Below are 22818 nucleotides of genomic sequence, written 5' to 3' on the forward strand. Positions count from 1 at the left end.
TGCATTTTTCAAAGGACCATCACAGCCATTGATCATTTAGGGACAGGTCTGTTTTTTAATAGTGAGTTACTGGAGAACCTACTAATTGCAGCAAAAGTAATTTTGTTTCACATTTAAAATATGCTTGATTTTCTACTGTATGCCCAGAAATGAAAGGCTGAAACAGTCCATTAATAAACACAAGATGAAAAATTAAAAGCCAGTCACTGCGTGCAAAATCAACTTCTTTGGACTGAATGCCCTGCTCATTTACACTAATGACATCTGGAATGACACTGTATATCCATAAGAATAAGCATTTTCTCTCTTTTTCACATCATATATATTAGTTTGCGTAAATATATTCCACTAAGTTTTGCATGTATTGGAACTTATTTACATAACTTTTTCATATCTCTATAATCTAACGGGAAGAATAATTCTCAATTTTTGTATTTTAAGATTTAAAGCTTGTTAAAGATTTCCCAGCACCACCACTAAGAAGTAAAACACTGCACAACCATACAGGGAGTCAAACAGTTAAATGTGGCATGAGTCTCAAAAAAGAAGCCATTTCCCAATGGTAAATCTTCACTTTTATTTAAAGAACATGTGCTGTAAGGCGTTAAGTAATTTTATCGCTGTTTTCTATGCAAGTAACCCATATATACTGATGAAGATACATTCCAGAATATCTGCTTTGTATTGTGCTTCTGGGAGAGAACCTTATTCTGAATGTTCCTACAGTGAAGAGCCTTTCTCAAGGCTCAGGGCATTTACTGTAGCAGGACAAGTAGCTGAATAGCAGGATACCTAAACGCTTTGAAATGCAGCACAAATCACCAGCCTGAAGTATCAAGAACAGGATCATTCCAAAGTGGGGAGGAAGTAGACTTGAGGTTGCAGTACCTTCTCTGAAGGCAGATAGAAGCTCTCTTTCATCTCTTGTTTTTTTTCTTTCATTGCTTCCCATACACAAAGAGTCAGAGCACTCTTCATACTTTGTTGTGTCCTTCCCCTGGACCTTTAACACTTTAGTTCATTCTCCAACCCAGCTCTCTCCTACTTCCCACCCATGCTTCCTCCTGCTGGGAATCAAGAACATGGCCTACAGACCACACTTGCTGAGACAGATATTTTTAAGAGTGGAAAGTGGACTGTTCAGCAAATTGCAGGAGCAGACCACCACCGTGTATGCAAACCTGGCTAGTTGTGAACCTAAAAGAAATTGGCAAAGAGTGTCCAGACCCCTCCTTTGTGGGCAAAACAGTAGCAGTCACTTGCATGGATGGGATAAGCAGCAACAGGACATGACCAACAGAAATTAAAAAACAGAAATTAAGCAGTGGAACAAGCTGTCACAGAAGGCTGAGAAATTATCAGCGTTATAGATGCTAACAATTACTGTAGTAGCCATCTGTGATGGTTTATCAATATTTAAAATCAATGATGCCATGATGCAGGGCAGGTGACTACACTATGCCCTGGTGGACCTTGCCTTATTCTAATCTGTGTTGCTTTCGAGGAGCCCTTCCACCCCGAAATGAGATCACTATTATTAATCACTATCATTGCTCTTTCTTTCCAGTCTTCTGGGCTTTTTCTCTAAAGCACAAATTAATAACTGGGAGCCATAGCCCTGTAATGACTTTCACACAATAAAACTCTTAATGCAAAGTAGGTAAATTAAAACGCTAAGAAAGACAGCACTGTTTTGTTGAATGTAAATGTGAAGGAAAAAAATATTATGGCACTGAAAAATGCTCAAGTCTGAGAACAGACCAAAGCAGAACAATTGCTGACTGATTTCTAAATTACACCTTTCTGATGCAAGTATCAATAAAAACAATTGCACGGTATACATTTTTAACTGTAAAAATACACTGGATCATCATTTTCTGGTTAAAATTTTATGTACCATCCACTTGTGATATTGCATTTAGCTTGAGGCTTGAAGTAGCATAACAATACTAAATCCACTCAAGACGACTCCACATTTAGAAAAACAATCCTGGATCTTTTACATTAATGATGCTAGAAGGAAAAGAACTGAATGAGAGCTCATTATCACAGCTGCAAGGGACAGGTTGCTCAATACTACTACTACCCTTTTTTCCCACATATGCAGCATTATTTATTTTCAATGATAAAGCTTTTCTAGTTGCAGGAACTCTATTCAATAATCTTACAAACATCTTTTTCCAACCAATGGAATTAGGGCATCTAAATTTCCAAATACTAAGATACTCAAGGTACTTCAGAAACTAAATTCTTCACAGATAAGGGAGAGAGTGTTGCCTTTGTTCTACAGAAGATATGACTCCACCGATAACAGCTGCGTTATAAAACTACTGCCTTATCTTACATAAATGATCTTACACATGAGCAACTCTAATGTGCTTTTTATTTCTTGACTTGCTTCAGTGCCACACATACACCTGGAAGAAGTTTGACAAGTGATAACAGATTCTGAATGAAATGAGCAGATTTTTGCAAGTCCTTAGGCTAGCAAAAAAGGGGAGCAGAAAGAATAAGAAATTAATTTACTTTCACAGTACCTGCATGAAGCCATATTTGAGCCAGAGTCATCCAAGGATGCAGGGGGCCTTGTTTAGGGGCACTGCTTTGCAGAGATGAAGCAACCTCAGACAGTGCTTGCTCCACTCTGGAAGCTGCTATTGATGTGGCATGGACCGAACCTGTAGAAGTAATAAAAAAAATTACCATCATAGAAAGAATGAAGGCCATACATGTTGCACAAAACATTTAATCGTAACCCTTTTCATAAGAGGTCTTACCCCAGACTCCTCAGGATTTAATTTACATGTACCATTTTCGAGAAGTTTTTTGAAATGTCAGGTTAATTTTCCTTGTTATGAAAGCTTTTATACTGGTCTGAAAGACTATATAAAAAACACACTGAACATGGGTAACTATACCTGACACGTTTTTGGGTTGCTACTATGAATATTAAACTCGACACCTCTTTTCTGGCAATGTACGATCTAAAAAAGGTTTGTGATGGTATCATACACTGTAATCTTCAGGTTGCTGCATGCACTTTGATGTTAGTAATTGCTATGTCTTTCCATAGAGTGCAATTAGAGGACTGTTTTAAGACTAATAACAGTACAAAAAAAGAGAACTAAAATATACAAGATGATCACAACATACCCCATCACAAATACACAATTAAATTGCATTGAATGTAAACCTTAGCTAATCAAGAAGGCTGAGTTAAAACTCCTTGTGGCAAAAAAGTCCCTTGCATAAAGAACATTCCCAAAGCATACTATGTAAAGGATAATTCTTGTAAAACAAAGCATTTACAAGTGAGATTAGAATCGCATTGGCAAATACTACCCTTTTCAAAGTACTGGAAATAAAAAAAGCTTCTATGACTAGAGAATATCTAATGGCAACTGTAATTTGGATTGCTGACAGCATATTTAGTCATGATTTTTTTTTTTTTAAATCAAGACCACGAATATTTTAAGCTACACTCCTTCTTGTCATCTAAGCTTCAATGTATCTCTAGTTGCTTTATAATTACAAATTACAAAGTCTCAGACTGACTAGGCCTGATTAATAAATCATGACAGTGAAATATTCCATATTGGATCAGATGAGACGTCTTCTAAGCCCATCAGCATATCTGTAATGGTCAACAATGTCAGGTACCCCAAAAGAAAGTATTGAATCCTGTATACGTTGAACTGCACCCCACAAGCTCATCCTCATCACTAGCAGTTAAGAAAAAAATGAAACCTTTGCTCTTAATATCACAGGTTTTCTAAGAATTTTAAGAAGAAGGGATTTGCCACATAAAATATACATTCTGAAGTGTGACAAGATAAAGCAGAAAAGCAGAAGAAATTCCTAGCACACAGATCAGTGGGAAGAGAAGGTTTGTCTGAAAGTGTGCATCATGTTTCCCTTAGCTGGCAGAAACAAGGGAAAAGCAGCACAGGACATAATTAGCATTTCATATGTCATTATCAACAAGTAATTGCCGTGAAGATCTGAAACAGCATCTGGCCCTGGAGTTTGCTTTCCTTTACTGGCTGATGAAACAACTCAAACTCCAGCCTGCAGAGTTGAACATTCATTAAAGTTTTTGTGTGTCTTATCTTTAAGGCTTAACTTCTGAAGAAATATAAAAGGGAAGTCTAAGCAAGAAGCATGTGGAACGTATTCCAAGAAAAACACCAGCAAAGGTACCATAAAAAATGCACTAGTCACCAGTAATGCTCTTCTTGTCTGACATCCATTTCTGTAAACGCACGTCACTTCAGCCTGTCACTTGTTAGCCTTCCAGGGACTAATAGTGAAAGAGCCTCCTCATCTCTCCAGAAGAATTTGTGAAGAAAAGGTGCAATTCACTGACACAAAGGATATCAACTAATCCTTTCCTTCTGAAAAGCAAGTATTCAATTTGGTATTAAAAAGGCTCTATATTTTCTATTATTTAAAGCAAGGACCCTGGCTGCTAGCCAGGCCACAAGTAATTTCATATAGGAAGTGTGCTGTTAGATTTTTAAGCCTCTAGTACTTAACCATAAAGCACATATGGTAATATATTATTAAAACTTTTGTACATCAATTTCTGTATAAAAAAGAACTGTACTGTGATAAAATTCTTACGAGTTGCAGTGCCACCTATATTACAGTTAATACGGAGTGGATACCGAGTGCTTCCGACAGCAATTAACTCCTATCCTGGACTTTATTCTGAGTGGCAGAAAAAAGAAAAAACTTTTTAAAAAAAAATCTTTCCAGAAAAATTTTTTCAAAGTGTTATTATTCAAATTGCTTATATTTCCTGTTTAGGAAAAAGGTATTCCTTAACATATTGCAGCAATTAGTTCTCTGAAGAAAACACACACATATACAAAGTAATAGTCTTCAAGTGTCCTTACTTCAGTCAAACTACTAGAAAATAGTTACCTCCTATCTTTTACTACATTAATACAGCTGATATAAAAACGTATTCTAAATTAGTCATGAACATTAACAATCTAAAATTCAACGTGGACCAAGTAACTTAGTGGTTTTAGAAACTCATACCACAGATTATTCAACATAATCAACTAAATTTAAGCTGCCTCTAAACAACATCCCAATTAAGTGGATTCTCGGGGTTTAAGTTTGAAGATCAATGTTAAGCAGCACGCAAAGAAACTTGGTGTAATCTTCCACAGGGCTGTTTGTAAATCCAAGCCTTTGAAATCCTTCATGCTTCGGTCTTATTTAAAATGTAGAAAGAGCACAAGAGCGATTGGGCTTTTTTGTTTGGTTTTGTTTCTTTAAAAGCCCTCCGTGCAGTGGCTATTAAGAGAAATATTAAGCACAGGGCTATACAGTTTCCAAAGGGAGGGGGGATGACCTCTAGTACAGCCTTGCCTATCTAATCAGCACAGCCACTGTATCCTTTATCACACTTTTACATCTTTGCTATTACCTTTTTTTTTGAAAAACTAGTCTTTTGATACTGCCCAATCAGGCATCTTTCAGGTACATTGCACTCATGCTGATAGCTCTAACCCATAAACCCCTACATGCTGCTTTAGTATTGCCACAATTAGCTGTCATCGTGACTCATTTCTGGCTCCTTCTGTTAAAACACTATTAGTAGGCTTTCATTTTGCAGACAACTAAAAACCATTTAAAGATCATTTAAAGATCCTGTGTACTAAAAAGCTTTTTCCGACCTTCCTCCAAATTTATTCAACCCTTTTCTTCTTAGAACTAACTTATCTGAACTATTTGTTCCTTGTTCTAACCCAGGTGTTCCCAGATTCAGATCTTTATAGTCATATTACAATTGTAAAATGTATAGTAATTACAACTGGTAAAGATACCTAGTGGTTTGTGAGAAACTGAGGGTAAAGAGAGGATCTTAAGGTCTGCTCGAGGCCTCGCAGATCCTGTGTAGCCAGGCTACTTATTTGGTGGCTCTCTGTTGGTTTTGTCATGAGTTCTGCTCGCTCTTCCCAGCCTTATCTGTATTTTGCTTTCTTTGGTCTGTGTTCAGTACCCTCAGCCAAACACAAACATATCCTCACTTTCAGTGTTACAATCCACTGAGTTGTAGCTTCCTTCAAATGCTCAGATAGAGTAACAGTAACTTCTGGTTTAAAATTTTACCTTATCTTTCACGCACACAGATACCCTCACTCTTCCCAGACAACTTCTAGACCTGCTGTTATAGCGTGACACTTAAGAATCAAGAAAAAATTGCCCCAAAATACCACAAGTAGCAAAGAGTGTTTATTTTGAAATATAAAAGCATGAGGTCTGGAAAAGTAATATATCAGCAAAATGGATCCTGGCTACTGACTTTCATTTGTTTAGTTTTGTTCTGAAGCTTGTTTATACTAAAAAGGCCAACTGCGAAACAGGGACTGTCTTTGCAAGATCTAGAATTCACTACTTCAATTACTTATTGGTTAACATCTGGAATCACAATCACATCGCACACTGCGAAGTGTGACAGAAGGTCTTAATCATAGCAAAATGTTTCTAAACCAAAAAGGTATAACCTCCCACTCAAGTTTCCTATAATGACATTTGTCCAGAATTTACAGAGTTTCTATTCACCATACTAACATAGTATCTGCAACAACCAAGGTTATGTCAATGTTTCAATTCAGTCTCAAACAGAAAACCTACGCACAGCCTTGTACAAACACAATTTAACCAAGAAGTTAAGTCATCTCACAGAAACCTTTCTTTTCCAAGTTACACCTACAGTTCAACTTCTGTGAACAAGAAAGTGTTCAATTTATTTTCTTCAAGCTTTTCTTAAGATAAATATTACAGGAGAGTCTACATGAAACCCATCTTTTAAATACGATTTATAAGTCACCCTATGTAAATAAGCGTGTTACGACTTCTTCAGTTCTTTCCTTGGTCATTTCCCAATAAATTCTTCACAACATAGCCTAATGGACGTGAACTAAGACATGGAGTCTATCAGCCCTTAGTTGGCATGCAGGCTTGGAGAAAAACAAAATCACTTTGCTATGTACATCAAATTTTCCTTCTGAAAATGAGTAAAAGAATGGACTGACATCCTTTGTGAAACATGGTCATATCAACTGACAAAAACACTATAACAGGATTTCTTTTTATACCATAAAAGAGAGTTTTACTAAACAGGTTTACAGTCATCATGTTTTCAATGTTTCAACATTTACATAAAGAAAAAAATGCTTTAACAGCAATGCTCATGCAGGACAAAATAGGAAAAACCCCATGACTTTCAACTTTACATGCACACAGAGCTGGCAGTAAGAACATTAGTGGTGGGACATACAGAGAACACTGCTAAAAAAAGCAATCGCATGATACAAAGAGGCAGTACCTTCTGCAGGACTAATACATCACTGAAGTGATGCATTTGATAAGATAGATTGGCAGGTTTAGCCAAAATTAACAATTTTTCCTATAAAATTCATTACGTGTCTGAGACACCTTTCACAATCACAAATCACAAAGCTAGCTTATCTTTTGGTACAAAGTTATGCATGGGGGTATTAGTCAGGTATGGACAGCATCATTCACAGAGCATCCTCTCAGCTCTTTGAAAAAGATTTTCCATCCTTAGTCACTGTCAAACATGCTGTTTTACATATCTTCTTACTTTTCTCTTCTCGACCAAATTGGTCTCCTGTACTACCTCATAAAAATCTATGAAAAAGTAAAGTAATCAATTAAAAAAAAATCCCATAATTTACTATTGAAGGCTAAACACACAGCTTTATAATGTAACTGGTTAGAGAGAAAGAACGTTATTTCACATCCTGGTTAAAGCAGCAGTTATTTTTATTGATCTATATTCTTCATTCTCTCTTATTTAGCTTGTTTTCATAATTTCATTATTTTAAAGTGTACTCTTCAGAGATTCATTCTACAAGCAAAATTTGTACCACAAGAGAAAGTAGTAGTTTATTATGACTCATGACAGCAGTTGCAATGTTGCATTCTGGACCAACATACTCCTTAGAACAGCAAGTGGAATAAAATCTTCTCTAATACAACATACTGGCAGCTGGCCATTATGTTATACAAGACCTTCCTAATATATCTTTATTTGCAGTCCTCTAGAAATGAATACTGCCTCTTTAATTATTAAATGCAAGTGTTAGTTGAGTTCATTCAGATCTCGTAAGATTACAGCTCTTGGGGTGACTGCATGGGCAAAGAGCATCAGCCTTGCTTTACACACTATCAAACTTCCACTGATGGACAAAACATGTACATTTTGTGGTAAAGGAAAAGGTGATTTAAGTCCTTGAGAAATTAATAGAACTGCACAGTGAATACTACTTACAAACTGAAAAAAGGGAGTAAAAACCATGAAAGTAAGCATCTGATGGATTGCCTTTGAACAGATCAAACCGCAAATTAAAATCCAAAGTAAAAAGGAGAAAAAAATTTTTTTATATATATATAAACCAAGAACTCCAAGAAAGCCAGAGGATTTCTGATAATCTTCAAACTGTAAATCAGGTTTACAGGTTTCAAAAGATAAAAAAAATTAAAGATTACCGTTTACAATAAATATTTTCATAGAGCCTTTGCTACACCTCTAAAATCATGTTCCTGTTCAACAGAAATTGGAAGTCAAGTCAATAATACAAAGTGCCTTTTGCTTCTTTCACTAGAAAAAAAATTGAACTGAGCAAGATCATGAGATTTTTAGCCCTGGTAACTTTACTAACGTGCTATAAGTATCTAGGCAAACCTCTACTTACTCAAAGATAGAGAGCTTTAACTTTCATTAATGATTTACACTATACAAAGAACTCCACTATCTGGGTTTTTTCATGGTTCTGCTACTTCTCATGCATATAGTGGAAGCTCCTTTCTCTGAGGATACAGTAGCTTGGAAATGCAAAACTTGGGCTTTACATAATGGAATCTGTGCTTGGGCTTCTGCATTCTTTTATTTTGCCTTCATTCTTGAGTGGGTTCTTATTAACTTGTAGCTCTGCAAAGAACAAGTAATTTAATGCTAACTTGGATGTACTGTTTATAGAGTAGGTCTGAGCAAGCTCAACTCAATGACACCCAAATCTGTAATAGCAATCAATCAGCTAGCTATTCAAATGCTTCAAGAAGAAAGTCAGACTTCAACTAGTTAAACTTCTGCAGGACACAGATTTCCTGGAGTCTAAAGGAAGTGCTTTCCTTAATTTCCAGTTACAGGCTTACATATGAGCTAGTGTTTTCAAAACTCCGGTCTTATGTCAGCTATTTTAACAAGTGAATTTTGCTAATACTCAAAGATTTACTTTCTACGTTTTGTTAGGAATTATTATGTTTGACATGATATCAGTTAAAGGCTAGGTGTCAAAAATGAATTTCTTAAGATTAGATATAGTAAATGAAGTGACAAAAACAGCGCTATGCATAAAGCTATGAGTGAAGGACAATTTAACAGAAATGAAAAGGAGTTAAAAAGAAATGGCTGGAAAACTTTTGATTTTACCCTGCCACCTGAACTACTCTGGCAGCATTCTGTACAGTTTGTATTCAAACAACATGGGAATTGATCTTACAGCATGTTTAAATTGGCATCGTTTCAATGAACAGAATGGCTCTTGACTTGAAACAGCATAATGCTGATTTTCACTGCTCTAATACCTCTGAACCATTCCAATATGCCTTACCTGCAATATGAAAATCACATTGATATTTAGGCAATTTCTTCCTTCCTGTGAATTTTCAGGGAAGGTTTTGGATGCAATTAGCTAAGGCCTTCTGAAATTAAGTCATTAAAAACTGTACAGATAAGAAGGAAATTCTGTGGAAAGGAGAGTCTTGTTAGGCAAAAGATGCCAGCAATGGAAAAAATTTACAGCAGTAAATGCTACAAAAGCAGTCTTGGCCAATAACCTCTTTTACCAAACACCTATCATTTTCTGTAACAGTCATGAGAACAGAGTATTAAATATGTCTGCAACTTTACCTCTTTTGGGATCAATAAAACAGTCTATTCTGATGAAACTCTTAAAACCCATTCAGTATTTCATAGAATCACAGAATGCTTTGGGATGGAAGTGACCTTTAAAGGTCACCTAGTCCATCCCCCCTGCAGTTGGCAGGGACATCTTCAACCAGATCAGGTTGCTCAGAGCCCCATCCAGCCTGGCCTTGAATGTTTCCAAGGATGGGGCATCTACCACCTCTCTGGGCAACCCATTCCAGTGTTTCACCACCCTCATCGTAAAAAAAATTCTTCCTTGTATCTAGTCTGAATCTACCCTCTTTTAGTTTAAAACCATTACCCCTTGTCCTATCGCTATTGGCCCTGTTAAAAAGTCTGTCCTCATCTTTCTTATAAGCCCCCTTTAAGTATTGAAAGGCTGCAATAAGGTCTCCTCACAGCCTTCTCTTCTCCAGGCTGAATTTAATACTCCAGGCAGTATTTAATGAAGTGTATCTGAAAGGCCAGCTTTCACTGACACTATTGAAACTTAAACTGTTTAAACACCTTTTATCAGTTATGAAGATTATCAGAAAAATACAGCACAAACTAACACGCTCATCAGGAACAGAAAACCAGTTTACAGTGAGAAGGTGTACAGGGCTCAGGAACTTGGTCACAGTATGGAGAGGCTGCATGGGGCCAGACAAAGGTATCTGGTTTAGGATGAGGATGAGGAAGATGAGAAGATACAAACAGTTGGAGAGGAGACTCTGTTCTTGAGAGAGAAGATGAGGAAGTATCAGAGGCTAAAAAGCGAAACAAAGAGAATGATAAGGGTGTGGGGGGACAGGAAAGAAAAAAAGATCCAAGAACAGGGTTTAATGGACTCATGGATGCCAAAAAATGCAAAGCATTTATTTCACCATTCAGTAAGATGGAAATGGCTTCTACATGAAATAAGTATCACTTCTTCTGAAAGCAACTTAAAAAAAAATACTCATATGTACCGTCCTTCCATACTAAACTAGATTAAAAAGACAAATTAAAGATTTTTTTTCCCTCTGTTCTAATGCATAAATTTGTAAAATATATTTAAGGGGAAATAAAGACCAACATTTAAAACTCAGCTACTATTGTTTCTTCCTATGATACACTCAGTGGACTGCAAGCAATACACAACAAATTGAATAATCTGTTGTTAAAAAGATTTGAGTGCAACTTACCTTAACCAAAATAGCCAACTGAGTCTCAAGTGATTTGCATATGCATATCTACCTTTGGATAGGAAATGTGCCTGCCTCCCTGTGAGATTTTACTTCAGTGATTGATTCAAAACTCCATATTTATCTCCTTCATTGGTATATACAAGTATGGGTGCCTGCCACTCATGGCAAACCAGCTGAAATAGAAGGCAAACTTAAAGTAGATTTGCCACAGTTATTGATTAAGGCATTAGAATTAACAGTCTAGCCTTGTAAGAAATCCACAATACACTTTTTTTATACTTCAAAGGTTACACAAATTTAAACTTGAATCATTTAATCATTTCTGATAATGAGATTGGTAAGGGCTCTGTATAAAACTGTTTTTTAAGATTATTTTTTTCCAAGTTTCAACTTCTGCTTAATTGATACATCTAAGAAAAAAGAATGTTTCACATCCGTTACATAGCTAGATGTAATTTTTAAAAGGATTTTAAAATTCAAATTGCAAGTACATAAGACTTCAGATTTGAATTTTAGCTCTCATTTCTTGGTACTCAGATTGGCCGAACTCAGACTAGACAGGCAAAGGGGATCATCATCATAGGTGGCAAGCAAAGTTAGGAAGGGGAAAATTTCCAAATGTTCATGTGTATACACACACATAAATGCATACACATGGTAGCATATACTGTATAAAGAGGAGGGAAGCAAACATTTCTGTCCTAAGAGGATTTTCTGCAATACCTTTCCTGCATACCCCTATTTTAACATTTGTTTATTTTTTTGTCAAATTTCTTCTGCATTTCTGAATACTGGGGATCCACAGAATTTGCACATGAATTCTTTCAGCCTATAAAGATCTAACATCTCGACCATCTGTTGTTTATATCATTTACCTTTTGTGAACAATGGGTTTTTTGACAGTCTCCTTGAAGTTTTCTCACTCAAACACTATGACAAGCTTGACTTCTTTTCTTCTTACAGTACCATAACCTTTTAATTTCTGCAAAATTTGTATATAATTTTCTGAATGAAGAATTTTGGATAGACGTTGGATATGGAGCTTTTGTATATATACTACTGTATAGATACAGTAGATAACAAAGCTCTAGTCCTTACCAGAATTTGGGTACTGGTATTGCAACAAGGTTTCTTCTGCTAAAATTAACAATTAAAAAACCCCAACTGAACAAAAAACAACCCCAACACCCCAAAAAACAAAGAGACCCCCAACCCATCCTCCACAATTATCTCTTACAAGAAAAATAATCAAAAAGGGATCTTATCTTTTTAATTTCCCATCTTGTCCTCCTTAACAGTAGACATAAGCTCTAAGAACACAGCTGAGATTCAGAAAAAAAGACAAATTGGAACTTCTAGAAAAAACAGAACGTATGTATAGATCCTGTTTTCCAATCAAGATATTGGCTGCAGGATTTGAATCTGGAGCAAGCTTCTTGAAAAGCTCACTGTTTTGGATGAGGGTTCATTTTTACTTAAATGTGTTGAGGACTATGCTGTCTTCAAAAAGCACCAATTCATTATGCTCTCAAGTGTGGCAGATATAGAATAGGACACCCTGAAGGTGTAGATCAAGAGCTTTGTGTCCCCATGGGGGAAAAACAAACAAAACCTCACAACTAACTGCAAAAAAACTCCCACAACACCCTCCCAGAAGCAGCACTTTTTTGAAGGCATAAAATAAATTATCTGTATGTATGTCTATCTATATATGTATATGAAACCTTTAAAATCTAGTTATGTCCTTAAAATGAAACAATGAGGTAGACTAGAATATAGAATGATCACTATAGAATGATATAATGTTATCTTATACCTTGTAATTATACGAATACAAGACGACAGAAAATTCCACATTAGGGGCAGCAAGCTAAATTATGCCATACTTCAGACCATATCATATTGCAATTCTTTGAAATCAGGTGACCTGATCTTTATAATCAAAACTGTTTGCCACTATAGCAAGCATAGAACACCTTCTATTTACTTACATGATTTCAAAATTGAGTGAACATTCGATCCAACTTTAACTTTCAGAAGTTAACTATCTAAATTGGATTTTTCTCTACTGCATAATTCTGATATTAAACAAATAGACACATTACACATTTCAATGTATCTTAATTTATGGGTCAGTGTATTGTAATTTGTAGGTTGGCAAACTTTCCCAGAAGCTGTTTGTGTCAAAGTGTGATCCAGCAGAAATTCACATCTGAAAGGTGCCAGGAAAAGCATGCTACAGCTTTGAGATAAAACCCAGGAAACAAAAAACTCTCAATATTTAGAATGCAAGTAACATACTGTAAAGGTTTTTGGAACTAGCATCATCATGGTAATTCCTTCTGCAATTTTCACAGAATGCATGGCTCACCTGCTTTTTGGTTATAAGACTTTTAAGGCATATCAATTTGGATTGCAATAACTGAATGTATTAAAATAGGCAAATTACATATTGTAAATATTTACTGACGTAACAATCTTAGCTTTTATGTAGTGCACCTGTGCACCACAATTTTTGATATATGTATATATATCAAAATATCAGAGAATATATGATTTGTAGTAAATAAATTTTGCTTATAATGTCAAAGCTATGTCTACAGTAAGCCAACCCACCTATGTAATTATATTTTAATATGTACTAGAGACTTCAATTAATTTAATTAGCAATGATGTCTTCATGTTTTTTGACATTAAATTTTTTCTGAAATTTTTCTCATTTACCTTTTAAAAAGAAAATATGTGCAAATACTGAATAGATAGAAAAGCATAGGTCTTTGGCAAATAGGCTAGTTTGGCATACTAATTTTTAGCCCTTGCATAAGAAAATACCACCAAGCTCAGCAAGATCCATACTGCAGATATTTTAATTTACAGAGAACGTGGTCTGCAAGTACTTCATAAATAAAATAAAAAAACCTTACATTGCACAATGTCTATTGCCACTTATATGACAACAATGAAAATATGATTTCATTTTTCAAAATAAAACAAAAAAACCCTAATGCAAAATCTAGCTATGGCCAGACCATTTTACCTATTTTATTGTTCAAATGCAGTTCTTACCTGTTTCAGGATCGCTGAAATCTGGTAATGTAATTGTATTAAGCTGTCGTCTATCAGCAATAGCTCTGTCTAACAGGCTGCTCCCACGTCCGGAATCACTGTAATGAAGTATAGAAATTGTAAGCTATTAAAATATAAAATTATATACTGAGATACAAGTTGCATGCTGCCCTCCTCCCACAAAGGTTCTCGCTATAAAAGTTCTTGCTGTGAACAATTTTAGTACCAAGCACCACTAACCACTCACAGTGCATTCAGCCAGCTGCATTATAACAGAATTAAGCTGAGCAAAACGAAATCCATATTTACTTCAGCAACTCTGTTTTCATAATTAATGGAACCATGAAGGGAATACAGGCTTTTAATTTGATTCACAGCTAACAGCTTTAGAGAAAGGATTTATTGTACCTTAAACTTTTATATAATATGAGGTACAGCTCTCACAGTAAACTGAGATGGTAGACGTAAGTTTGAAAATCCACACTTTTCTCAGACTGAAGAGAAACACTAAACTCAGGACATCTAATTTTAGGTGAAGATGTTATAAAGATGCCGTAACTACATTTCACATAAAAAGGCATCACTTTTATCTCTAGAGTTTTGGGTTGTTGCGGTTTTGGGGATTTTTTTGTGTTTGTTTTGTTTATTTGTTGTTGTTGTTGTTTGTTTAGGTGTTTTGTTTTTTAATACACACACACACACGTATTAACTGCCTAATGTTGAATTTGATCCTAACAGCACAGTAGGAACATTTTGAACATTTCCAACACCTTGGGAGCCTAAGCAGTAGCAGTGGCTTTCACTGATTGCTCCTGTGGACAAATGCACTTAATTTTTACTTTAGTTGTAACTCCGTATCTGTCCCTCTTGTTGATATACTTGCTGGAAAACTAATTGCTCCTAGGACCACTATTAAAGATTCAGCAGAAGAACAGGGACTGAAGAACTAAGTGCTCCTTCTCCTTAAGATGAGGCAAGTATTGAGACACATTGACAGAAAAGTGTGAGGAAGCACATATGGGCACTCCGTCTTTAACATTCTATGGTTAATACAGTAATTTAATTTTTAGGATAATACAGTAATTTAATTTTTAGGACCTGGTACTGTTCACTATCAATGAATACTTTTTAAAAAACCTTATTTAAAAAAAAAAAAGCACCCCACAAACTTAAAAATAATTGAGCTTTAAAGCAATTGGGTTGTTAGCCCAACTCAGTAGAGTGCAAACATTTGTCTGATTCTCCCCAAAGAGAAAAAACTCCACAAAATTCCCAGCTTAACGTAAAGCCTGAGAGACTTTAATCTAAACTGCAAGACTGGAATTCAGTATATCTTTCCATTTGCCTTAATTTTAAAATCCCCTCCTCCCGAATTTGAACTGAGAGAAGGGCAAGAAGCCTTTTGCAACTCTTTACAGTTGCACACTTCAAAAACCAGTGAAACAACTTCCTCTCTTTGTACAGCTGTCACTAAAATGGTATAAATAAAATTGTGCATTACCCTAACATTATTGCATGACTGATTTCCTTACAAAATGATGCCGTTCTAGAAATCCACAGGAAACAGAAGGGAACTTTCTGGGACACACACTATCAGCTATAGTTGTTACTTCATTTGGTGCATATTTTCTGGTAACCGCTGTATTAATTACTTCCTCAATCCACAAGCAATAACATGCCAAATGTTGCTGACGCGGAGAGCCAAGCTTAGCAGAAGTATCTTCTAAGCACAGCACTGGCATTGTGGTTTGTTCTGTTTTCCTAATGCAAACTAAGAACTGGAAAAGAATTGAACTATTTTCTAATAGCAGCAGGCTGAAGATAAACATTTAAACCTTCCAAGCCTTGCACCACAAAATGTTTTAAATTCATATTGACCATCTCATGAGGAAAATGTTCTATGCCAATTAAAGTCAAAAGAAAATTGTTCTAAATAAGCTGAACAAAGGTAAGGCACAGTCTTGCATTTAGCCTTTATTTTGTGTGGTATATCTAGTTACACATGATTTATTTTCATTATTAAAAGACTATTGAGGACACTGAACCCAAGTTTGCTCCATAAAATCTGATTAATTGCAAGAAGAAATATTTAACATAAAACACAGCTTATCAAAAAATTGAGTTCTTATGTCATTGGGAAAATGCTACATCAAAATTAGTTTTCAGTCTAAACCAGAACAGAAAAAGATGTTTCAAAGAAGCATAAAGGATACTTAAATCTTTGAAAAACAACATTCTAAAAAGGTTTCAAATGATTGAAAGACCTTTTATTATTGGCTTAAAGAACTACTAAAAAAAGCTTCAATTATTTCCAGTGGGAGACTGAGACTGATGAGATTTCAGATGATGCTGTTCAATAAAATGAAGTGTGTGTTAAAATTACAGAGATTGGAAAATTTAAGTTTTCACAACAATTCTGCATCATCATTCTTTACTACATCTGGAGCGCAGTTGAGTGAATAGAACTTCCCAGTCACATTTCAGGTCTGAGTGATAACTGTTGTTCCAGTCCAACAGATCTGGATCACAGTGAATCACAATATGAAGGTATTCAGCCCTTAAATTTCACATGGACCATCCAAAGAAAGGTTACAGCTTAGTATTCATATTCACTGTTTGATATAACTCTGAACGCGTGATTCATGAAACCTGTCTCCTTCCATCATGACACTTATCCACAGCTCCTGTCCATTCCATTCCTAATTTGATTTTAATTTGTTACCATAAACCAGACCTTTAAGAAAAGCTTTAAATGTCAAGATAAAAAAAACAGTAAAAACTATCAGATGCAAAGTAGTCCTCATTTTTTTTTCCACTTAGATGTTCTTGAAGGAGAACAGTGATGTGAGAATTAGCAAACATTGCTGTTTGAAGCTGACACAGCCAAGAGTAAGTTTTCACAGTCACTGCTGATGTCTGAAGGAAGCATTACTTAATGTGTATTTAACATGGCACAGTAGCTCTTAGCACAACAACAGCAGCAAAACAGTAATGACAAGCCATGATCAGTGTAGAGGATGTAACAGCAGAGATGGAAGGTGAAAAGTTGTGCTGGAGTACATGCAAAACCTCACTGAAATCAAGCTTCCATAGAAATTGTAACTATTCTGCACAGCACAGCATTCTGACAATAAACTCCCCTCCCCACACAGACAACCAGCCAACTAAAATAAACCACCACCCACTAAGTTAGAAGAGAAATTCTCTCCCAGGTCCCTGCTGCTAGTTCAGTGACTTTGAGCTGAAAATAATTCAGCTCAAACCTTTCTGGTTGCTGACATACTTGCTTTCTATAACCCCTGAGTCCTGCTCCTGCTCCGGAGCGCAGTATCAGAGTCTCCCGCAATGCGCTGTGACTGACTTGGGTCCCTTCCCAGGCTTTTCCTGCCACACCCTCCAGACTTTCCTGAACTGCTCACTAGCTCGCTAAGGAGAGAAGCAATTTTCTCTCTTTATATAACTGATATCAAACAAAGAGCAAAAGATGACTAGATAATATTCATCCTACTGCTATACAGGTATCTGATGCCACCTGGTACAAAGCTCTTCTGCTGCAGCATCTCTTCTCCAGAAACTGTCAGCCCTTCAAACAACCAGATAGCAGGCAATTCTGCTTGTCCTCTTCTCCAGGTACTTGATAAAGGTGTTGAATAGTACCAGCATGGATTTCTGCAAAGTGGCCTTCCTGTTTATTTCACAGCTTATCTAAATATATATAGCAAAGGGCCTTCACAGAAGCATTTTGGAAACCCCAATAGGATTACATCAGCTTATCCAAATACTTGCTAATGCCTTTGAAGAGCCTAAATATGTTCATAAGCAAGACCTCCCTTTAAAAAAAAGCCATGCTGGCTGCAAGCACATCATATTTATCCATGTGACCTTTGATGTTTCTATAGTCTTAATTAACATCTAGTCCTCCTTCATTTTATTTAGTGAAAGTCCTTGAACTAAATTTCCACTACAGCAATCTCTCCACTAGCCAATATAAAAGGCCCTATAATCCAGATTGGGGAAAAAAAAATCAAGACAATACCAGTATATTCAGCCCCATCAAGGAGAATGGCAGTTACCCAATCTCTGTCATCAGTCCTTAACACTGCAGAGTTTATTAGCTTTGGTATACCTTGCTTCACACAACTCTGGGTAGTTTCTGCATGTCCATCAACTGGTATCTTTGCACTTCAGTCTGGAGATTCGCAGGGGATTAGTTTGTTCATACGAAATATCAGACCAAGTAAAAGCAGGACTGCTGACCTAATACTGCCCTGAAAGGCTACTGAGTAAGGTATCGAGCAGCCAAGAATTCTACAGCATCTTACCTTGGGTTAGTGAGATTGTAGCAGGATTTCCAAATCTGGAGCATGTGTTTACAGGTAAGGAGTGCTTCATCTGGGCCTCTGCACAGGGACTCCAATTTGACTTTTGTAAACAGTAATCTAATGAAAAGGGAAAGGAAATTAAAAGAGAAAGAAAAGAGATTCCAATTCAAGCAAAACATTTTTAAAGATAGCCAACAGCACACCAAACTGGAGAAAACATAACTTCAAAGACAGTGTTAATTTAAATAATTATTTCATGAAGTAATTACGATAAAGTCAGATATCTAACGTCATCAAAGTAACAGTGCTTTTTACAGGATAGCCTTTTCAACTAGACAGAAACAATAGTTGGCAGGATTTAAATTTTTTTTTTTAAAGTTAAGCAAGACAATATAGCTTAGAGAAATTAGCAGGACCACTAAAACAGTACTTCATATGTTGAAGAGAAAAGAGACGACTTCACTGAAGAAAATCTTTACTACTTTTATGAGAAAGGAAAGTATTTTCCATTAACTGGCTCAGATGATAGTTATCTGACATGTAAGTCACGAAAGAAAGCAACTCAGTACCGATGCAGGTTACTTTCCTATAATATCAATTTCTATTACAGGAAATGGAAGAGGCTATAGTAAAAATATACCACTAGACCAGAGAGAATCATGGGAGGTAGTCAGCATTGGTAAGGTCAACAAGAAAACGTAGCTCCACTCTACATTATGTTGCCATCAGCAGGCACTAAAATTGAGGTTTGATTTGAATTTTGAACATTTTGAACATTTACAAGTGACAACCTGAAGAAAGCACATCGTTCATCAAATATGCAGCAAACTATTCACAATGGAAGCAAACATGTTTGCCGGAAGCCACTATAAATTAATTCTGATTTTGAAGTTGATGTTTCTAATGCCAGCAAGGCAAATAAAGTGCATAGCCTCATAAGATGACGACTGCACATTCCTTTTACATTCCATGTATCAGTAGAAGGTTCTCCACAGAGATTAACTTTGACACCTTCCTGGATAATTAAAGAATATAAATGCAGTGAGACAATAAAGGAGCTAGTCAATTGGTATGCATATTTATAGGAGTCACAGCATCTGGGAAGAGATAATACACTGGAAAAATACTAATTTAAAAGCAATTTTCAGTAAATTGCAAGATTAAAGAGCACAAAGCAGGTGTAGAGGATGCATATAAAACTGTTAGCCTACTTTCTGTTTTTAAACCCAGGTGTACTTTTGGCATTTTATTCCAGTGCAACCTTAACCATCCTAAGTGAAAAATTTACATGATTGGTCATATGGTTTGCGTGGGAAGACTGAAAAGGGTGTACAGGGCATGTGTGAAAGCTCAGAGCTTTCTTATCCCAAATACAAATTTTGAGGCTGCTAATAGTAACTGCAAACTGCCAGAGGGTTTTCTCAAGAATAAGAAATGACATCAAGTGCCTCAGCAAGTTACAGTAGCTAAAGCTTTAGTGTTGCACTGAGCGTCCTTTGCACTGAACGTACCCAGCATGTAAATCTAAAAATGAATCACACTACCTTAATTGTACAATGTGTGTGTTGGTGGGACTGAGGAAACGAAAGGCAGGTCACCAAGTTAAAGAGAATGAGCACCTGTGGATAAGCAAGGTAAATAAGGTCATATGGAGTCTCACCTGATGTCTTATAGGAATGCAGAACAGAGTAATCAGTTTAGCTTTTTTCCTATCAGTAAATTGGATTTGAGTAGACAGGGAACTATATGGATAATTTAAAGTCATATTTCATTTGGCAGAGCGGCCTTCTCTAGTACTCGTTTAACTGTGATTATGTCACTGGAAGAAAGAATGTCCAGGTCTGTCCATCATTTTACTCAAGAGAGAAGGAAAATGACAAATAATATCCTCCTCCCCTCACATTACTACATCTATTCTACCCTTGACACACACAGACCCTGCCCAAACAACAAGACCTAGGCATCAAAACCCAAACCCAAAATCACAGGAATCTACCTCATACAATCCCTTTCCTCTTTCTCTGTATGTAAAAAGAAGAGTATACTTTTTACAGTTTGAAGAGCCTATGGAAGTTCAATTTTTAAAAACTTGTGATCATAAAGCACTTTACAAAAGTTATGGAACATAATAAATTCAGAAGCACTGAATTTACAAGTCATTCTAGAAAGAAGATGATCATAACATATACCTTATTATGTACAGTTTACAGATAGACTGAATTTACATTAACAGCCTTCAAGCATTTAAGACTTTCAGGAATTCTGTAGCAGAGAGAAGGCACAGGGTCAGTAAATCACTAAGATTCAGCATGCAAGAGCTAAAAGAAACATTAAGCAGAAGACAGAAAGGGAGGGGATTTGATTATTAAGAAATGCCTTAAACGTGTACAAAATAGCAGAAGTCTATGCAACAAAAATATAAGAGCCTGGAGTACTAGTGCAGGATTCAAGGGCAAGATAGCAGAAGACAAATACACTTGTAAGAATTAAAGCAACACATGAGAGTCTGACGCTTTTGGATGCCTTTCGTACACATGCAACATCATCCCTGTTTCTTATGCATTATGGCAATCAAGGGGACTGGATGGTTGCATGTTTCCCATAATACAAACAATAAACAAAGTATGATGGAAAAATATTCATAATTCTAATAAAGAAAGGCTAGGCAATTGTATCCAATGGAGGAAAAAAAAAAGTACACTGGTGTGGGATTATCCACACTAAACCAAAAATAATCTTTTGAATAGAAAAGGTTGCATTTCTAAAGCCACACAGAGCAGTTTCCCTGGGTCCAAGAAATATTTTGACTATAAATCAAAACAACTAAGACACTTCAGCAAAGTGAGATGGGATGTTAATAACAAAATGAAAACTTGCCAACTAAATGTTTACTTAACAAATGGGGGAAGGAAGGGAAGAAAGAGGAAGGAGGCAATGGGCAGGAGGAACAGCATGTGACAAACAGGTCTCCCAAACTAACTTAATTCTTCCAAGTTCCCCTGAAATATGGCTGAAGATATGCGTTCATAACAAGATAAACAAGCAGCTCAGGCACAAGTATTATCAGGAAGGTTTTAGAAACCATGAGGTAGATCATCTGAAAACGGATTTTCTGAAAAGTCAGCTTCAAGCATCTGTGGAAACAACTCTTCCAGAATACAGCCTGCATTACTGACACAGAGAATTTTAAACTTCACAGGGACATTTTCACACCTGTTTTTAATACGCTATTGAAAACGGTGAAGAATGGATAAAAAACTACCAAGAGACAGGATGATGAAAATCAAGCTGTACCTTTTATGAGTATCATGAATTATCTGGTTGTGTCTGTTTGTAAGTGTTGGAGGCTTAAATTACTGGCCCATGGTGCAGAACAAAACATGACAGAGTAACCACAGCATGGTGAGACAGCACTCATGACTAAGAATGCAAGTACTGAGGAATAAGCAATACTCAAAACAGAACTGAAGAGTAGAACCACGTGTGTCAGTGACATGTCAAACGAATAAATATAACAGATAACAAGAATAGAAATCTGTTTGGGTCAAATCCTTTGGGGAAGGGAAGTAGGTAAAACAGGTTCTGTTAAAGACATGAGACTAATGGGGCACTTGTTCCAGCATCAGTGTTTGATACAGATGCAGATCTTTAACGTTAGATAAAAATAAACTGAATTGTATCATTTTAGGAGACTAATTACCCAGACACAAAGCGGAGAAGAAATCAAACTCTTAAGTGGAAGGGCTTAGTTATTCTTGGAACTAATAGTTGATAAATTTATGAAATAGCTACTGAAGCAAGAAACGACTCCATTACTTCAAGACTGTTCTCACTAACTAATGAGGACATTATAAAACAGCTGCTTGTAACCTAATCCATATATTACCGGATTTTTATTTAAATAAAGAATGAAAAATCCCAAATGGGTTTATAACTAGGTCTTTGAATTTCAGCAGCATACACCCAAATGATTTGATAGTGAAGGTTAGCAAAGACATCCGAGATACAGAAGAAGCCTGGCATTTAACACAAAGATGCTAAAACGTTTAAGGATCCACGTCTCAAGTTGAAGGGGTAAAACTTGATGTTTGACAAGCTAATCATTGATAACACTGTGCAAGTAAGACATCAGAAACACGCAGAGATCCTATCAAGAGTAGCAGGGGACTGAGAGGGGAGAGAAGAGAAAGAAAAATTAGCACAGAAAGCTGCATCTTAGGTACATAGTAAAAAGTAAAGCTAAGCTACACTTGAATAGGTTATTATACAAGAAAAGTTAGTCTTTAAA

The 22818-nt window shown here is 36.2% G+C and overlaps 1 protein-coding gene across 4 annotated transcripts in view; it reads right to left on the reverse strand.

Annotated features, from left to right (window-relative positions):
- Positions 1–22818, reverse strand: part of TTC7B (tetratricopeptide repeat domain 7B) — a 143748-nt gene that overhangs the window by 32882 nt on the left and 88048 nt on the right. For 2 of the 4 annotated variants that reach the window (XM_087747502.1, XM_087747505.1), the window contains 4 exons: positions 18531–18647; positions 14209–14306; positions 8315–8365; positions 2538–2678 (listed from right to left, as the gene is read on the reverse strand). In XM_087747502.1, coding sequence (XP_087603628.1) covers positions 2538–2678; positions 8315–8365; positions 14209–14306; positions 18531–18647 — 407 coding nt within the window. Of the gene's footprint in view, positions 1–2537; positions 2679–8314; positions 8366–10557; positions 10723–14208; positions 14307–18530; positions 18648–22818 lie in introns of all 4 variants that reach the window. The other 2 variants (XM_087747506.1, XM_087747504.1) reach the window with 2 other exon arrangements.

The sequence above is a fragment of the Nipponia nippon genome, unplaced genomic scaffold, assembly GCF_047370975.1.
Source record: "Nipponia nippon isolate SJK-2023a ecotype South Korea unplaced genomic scaffold, ASM4737097v1 scaffold_11, whole genome shotgun sequence".
Classification (NCBI taxonomy): Eukaryota; Metazoa; Chordata; class Aves; order Pelecaniformes; family Threskiornithidae; genus Nipponia; species Nipponia nippon.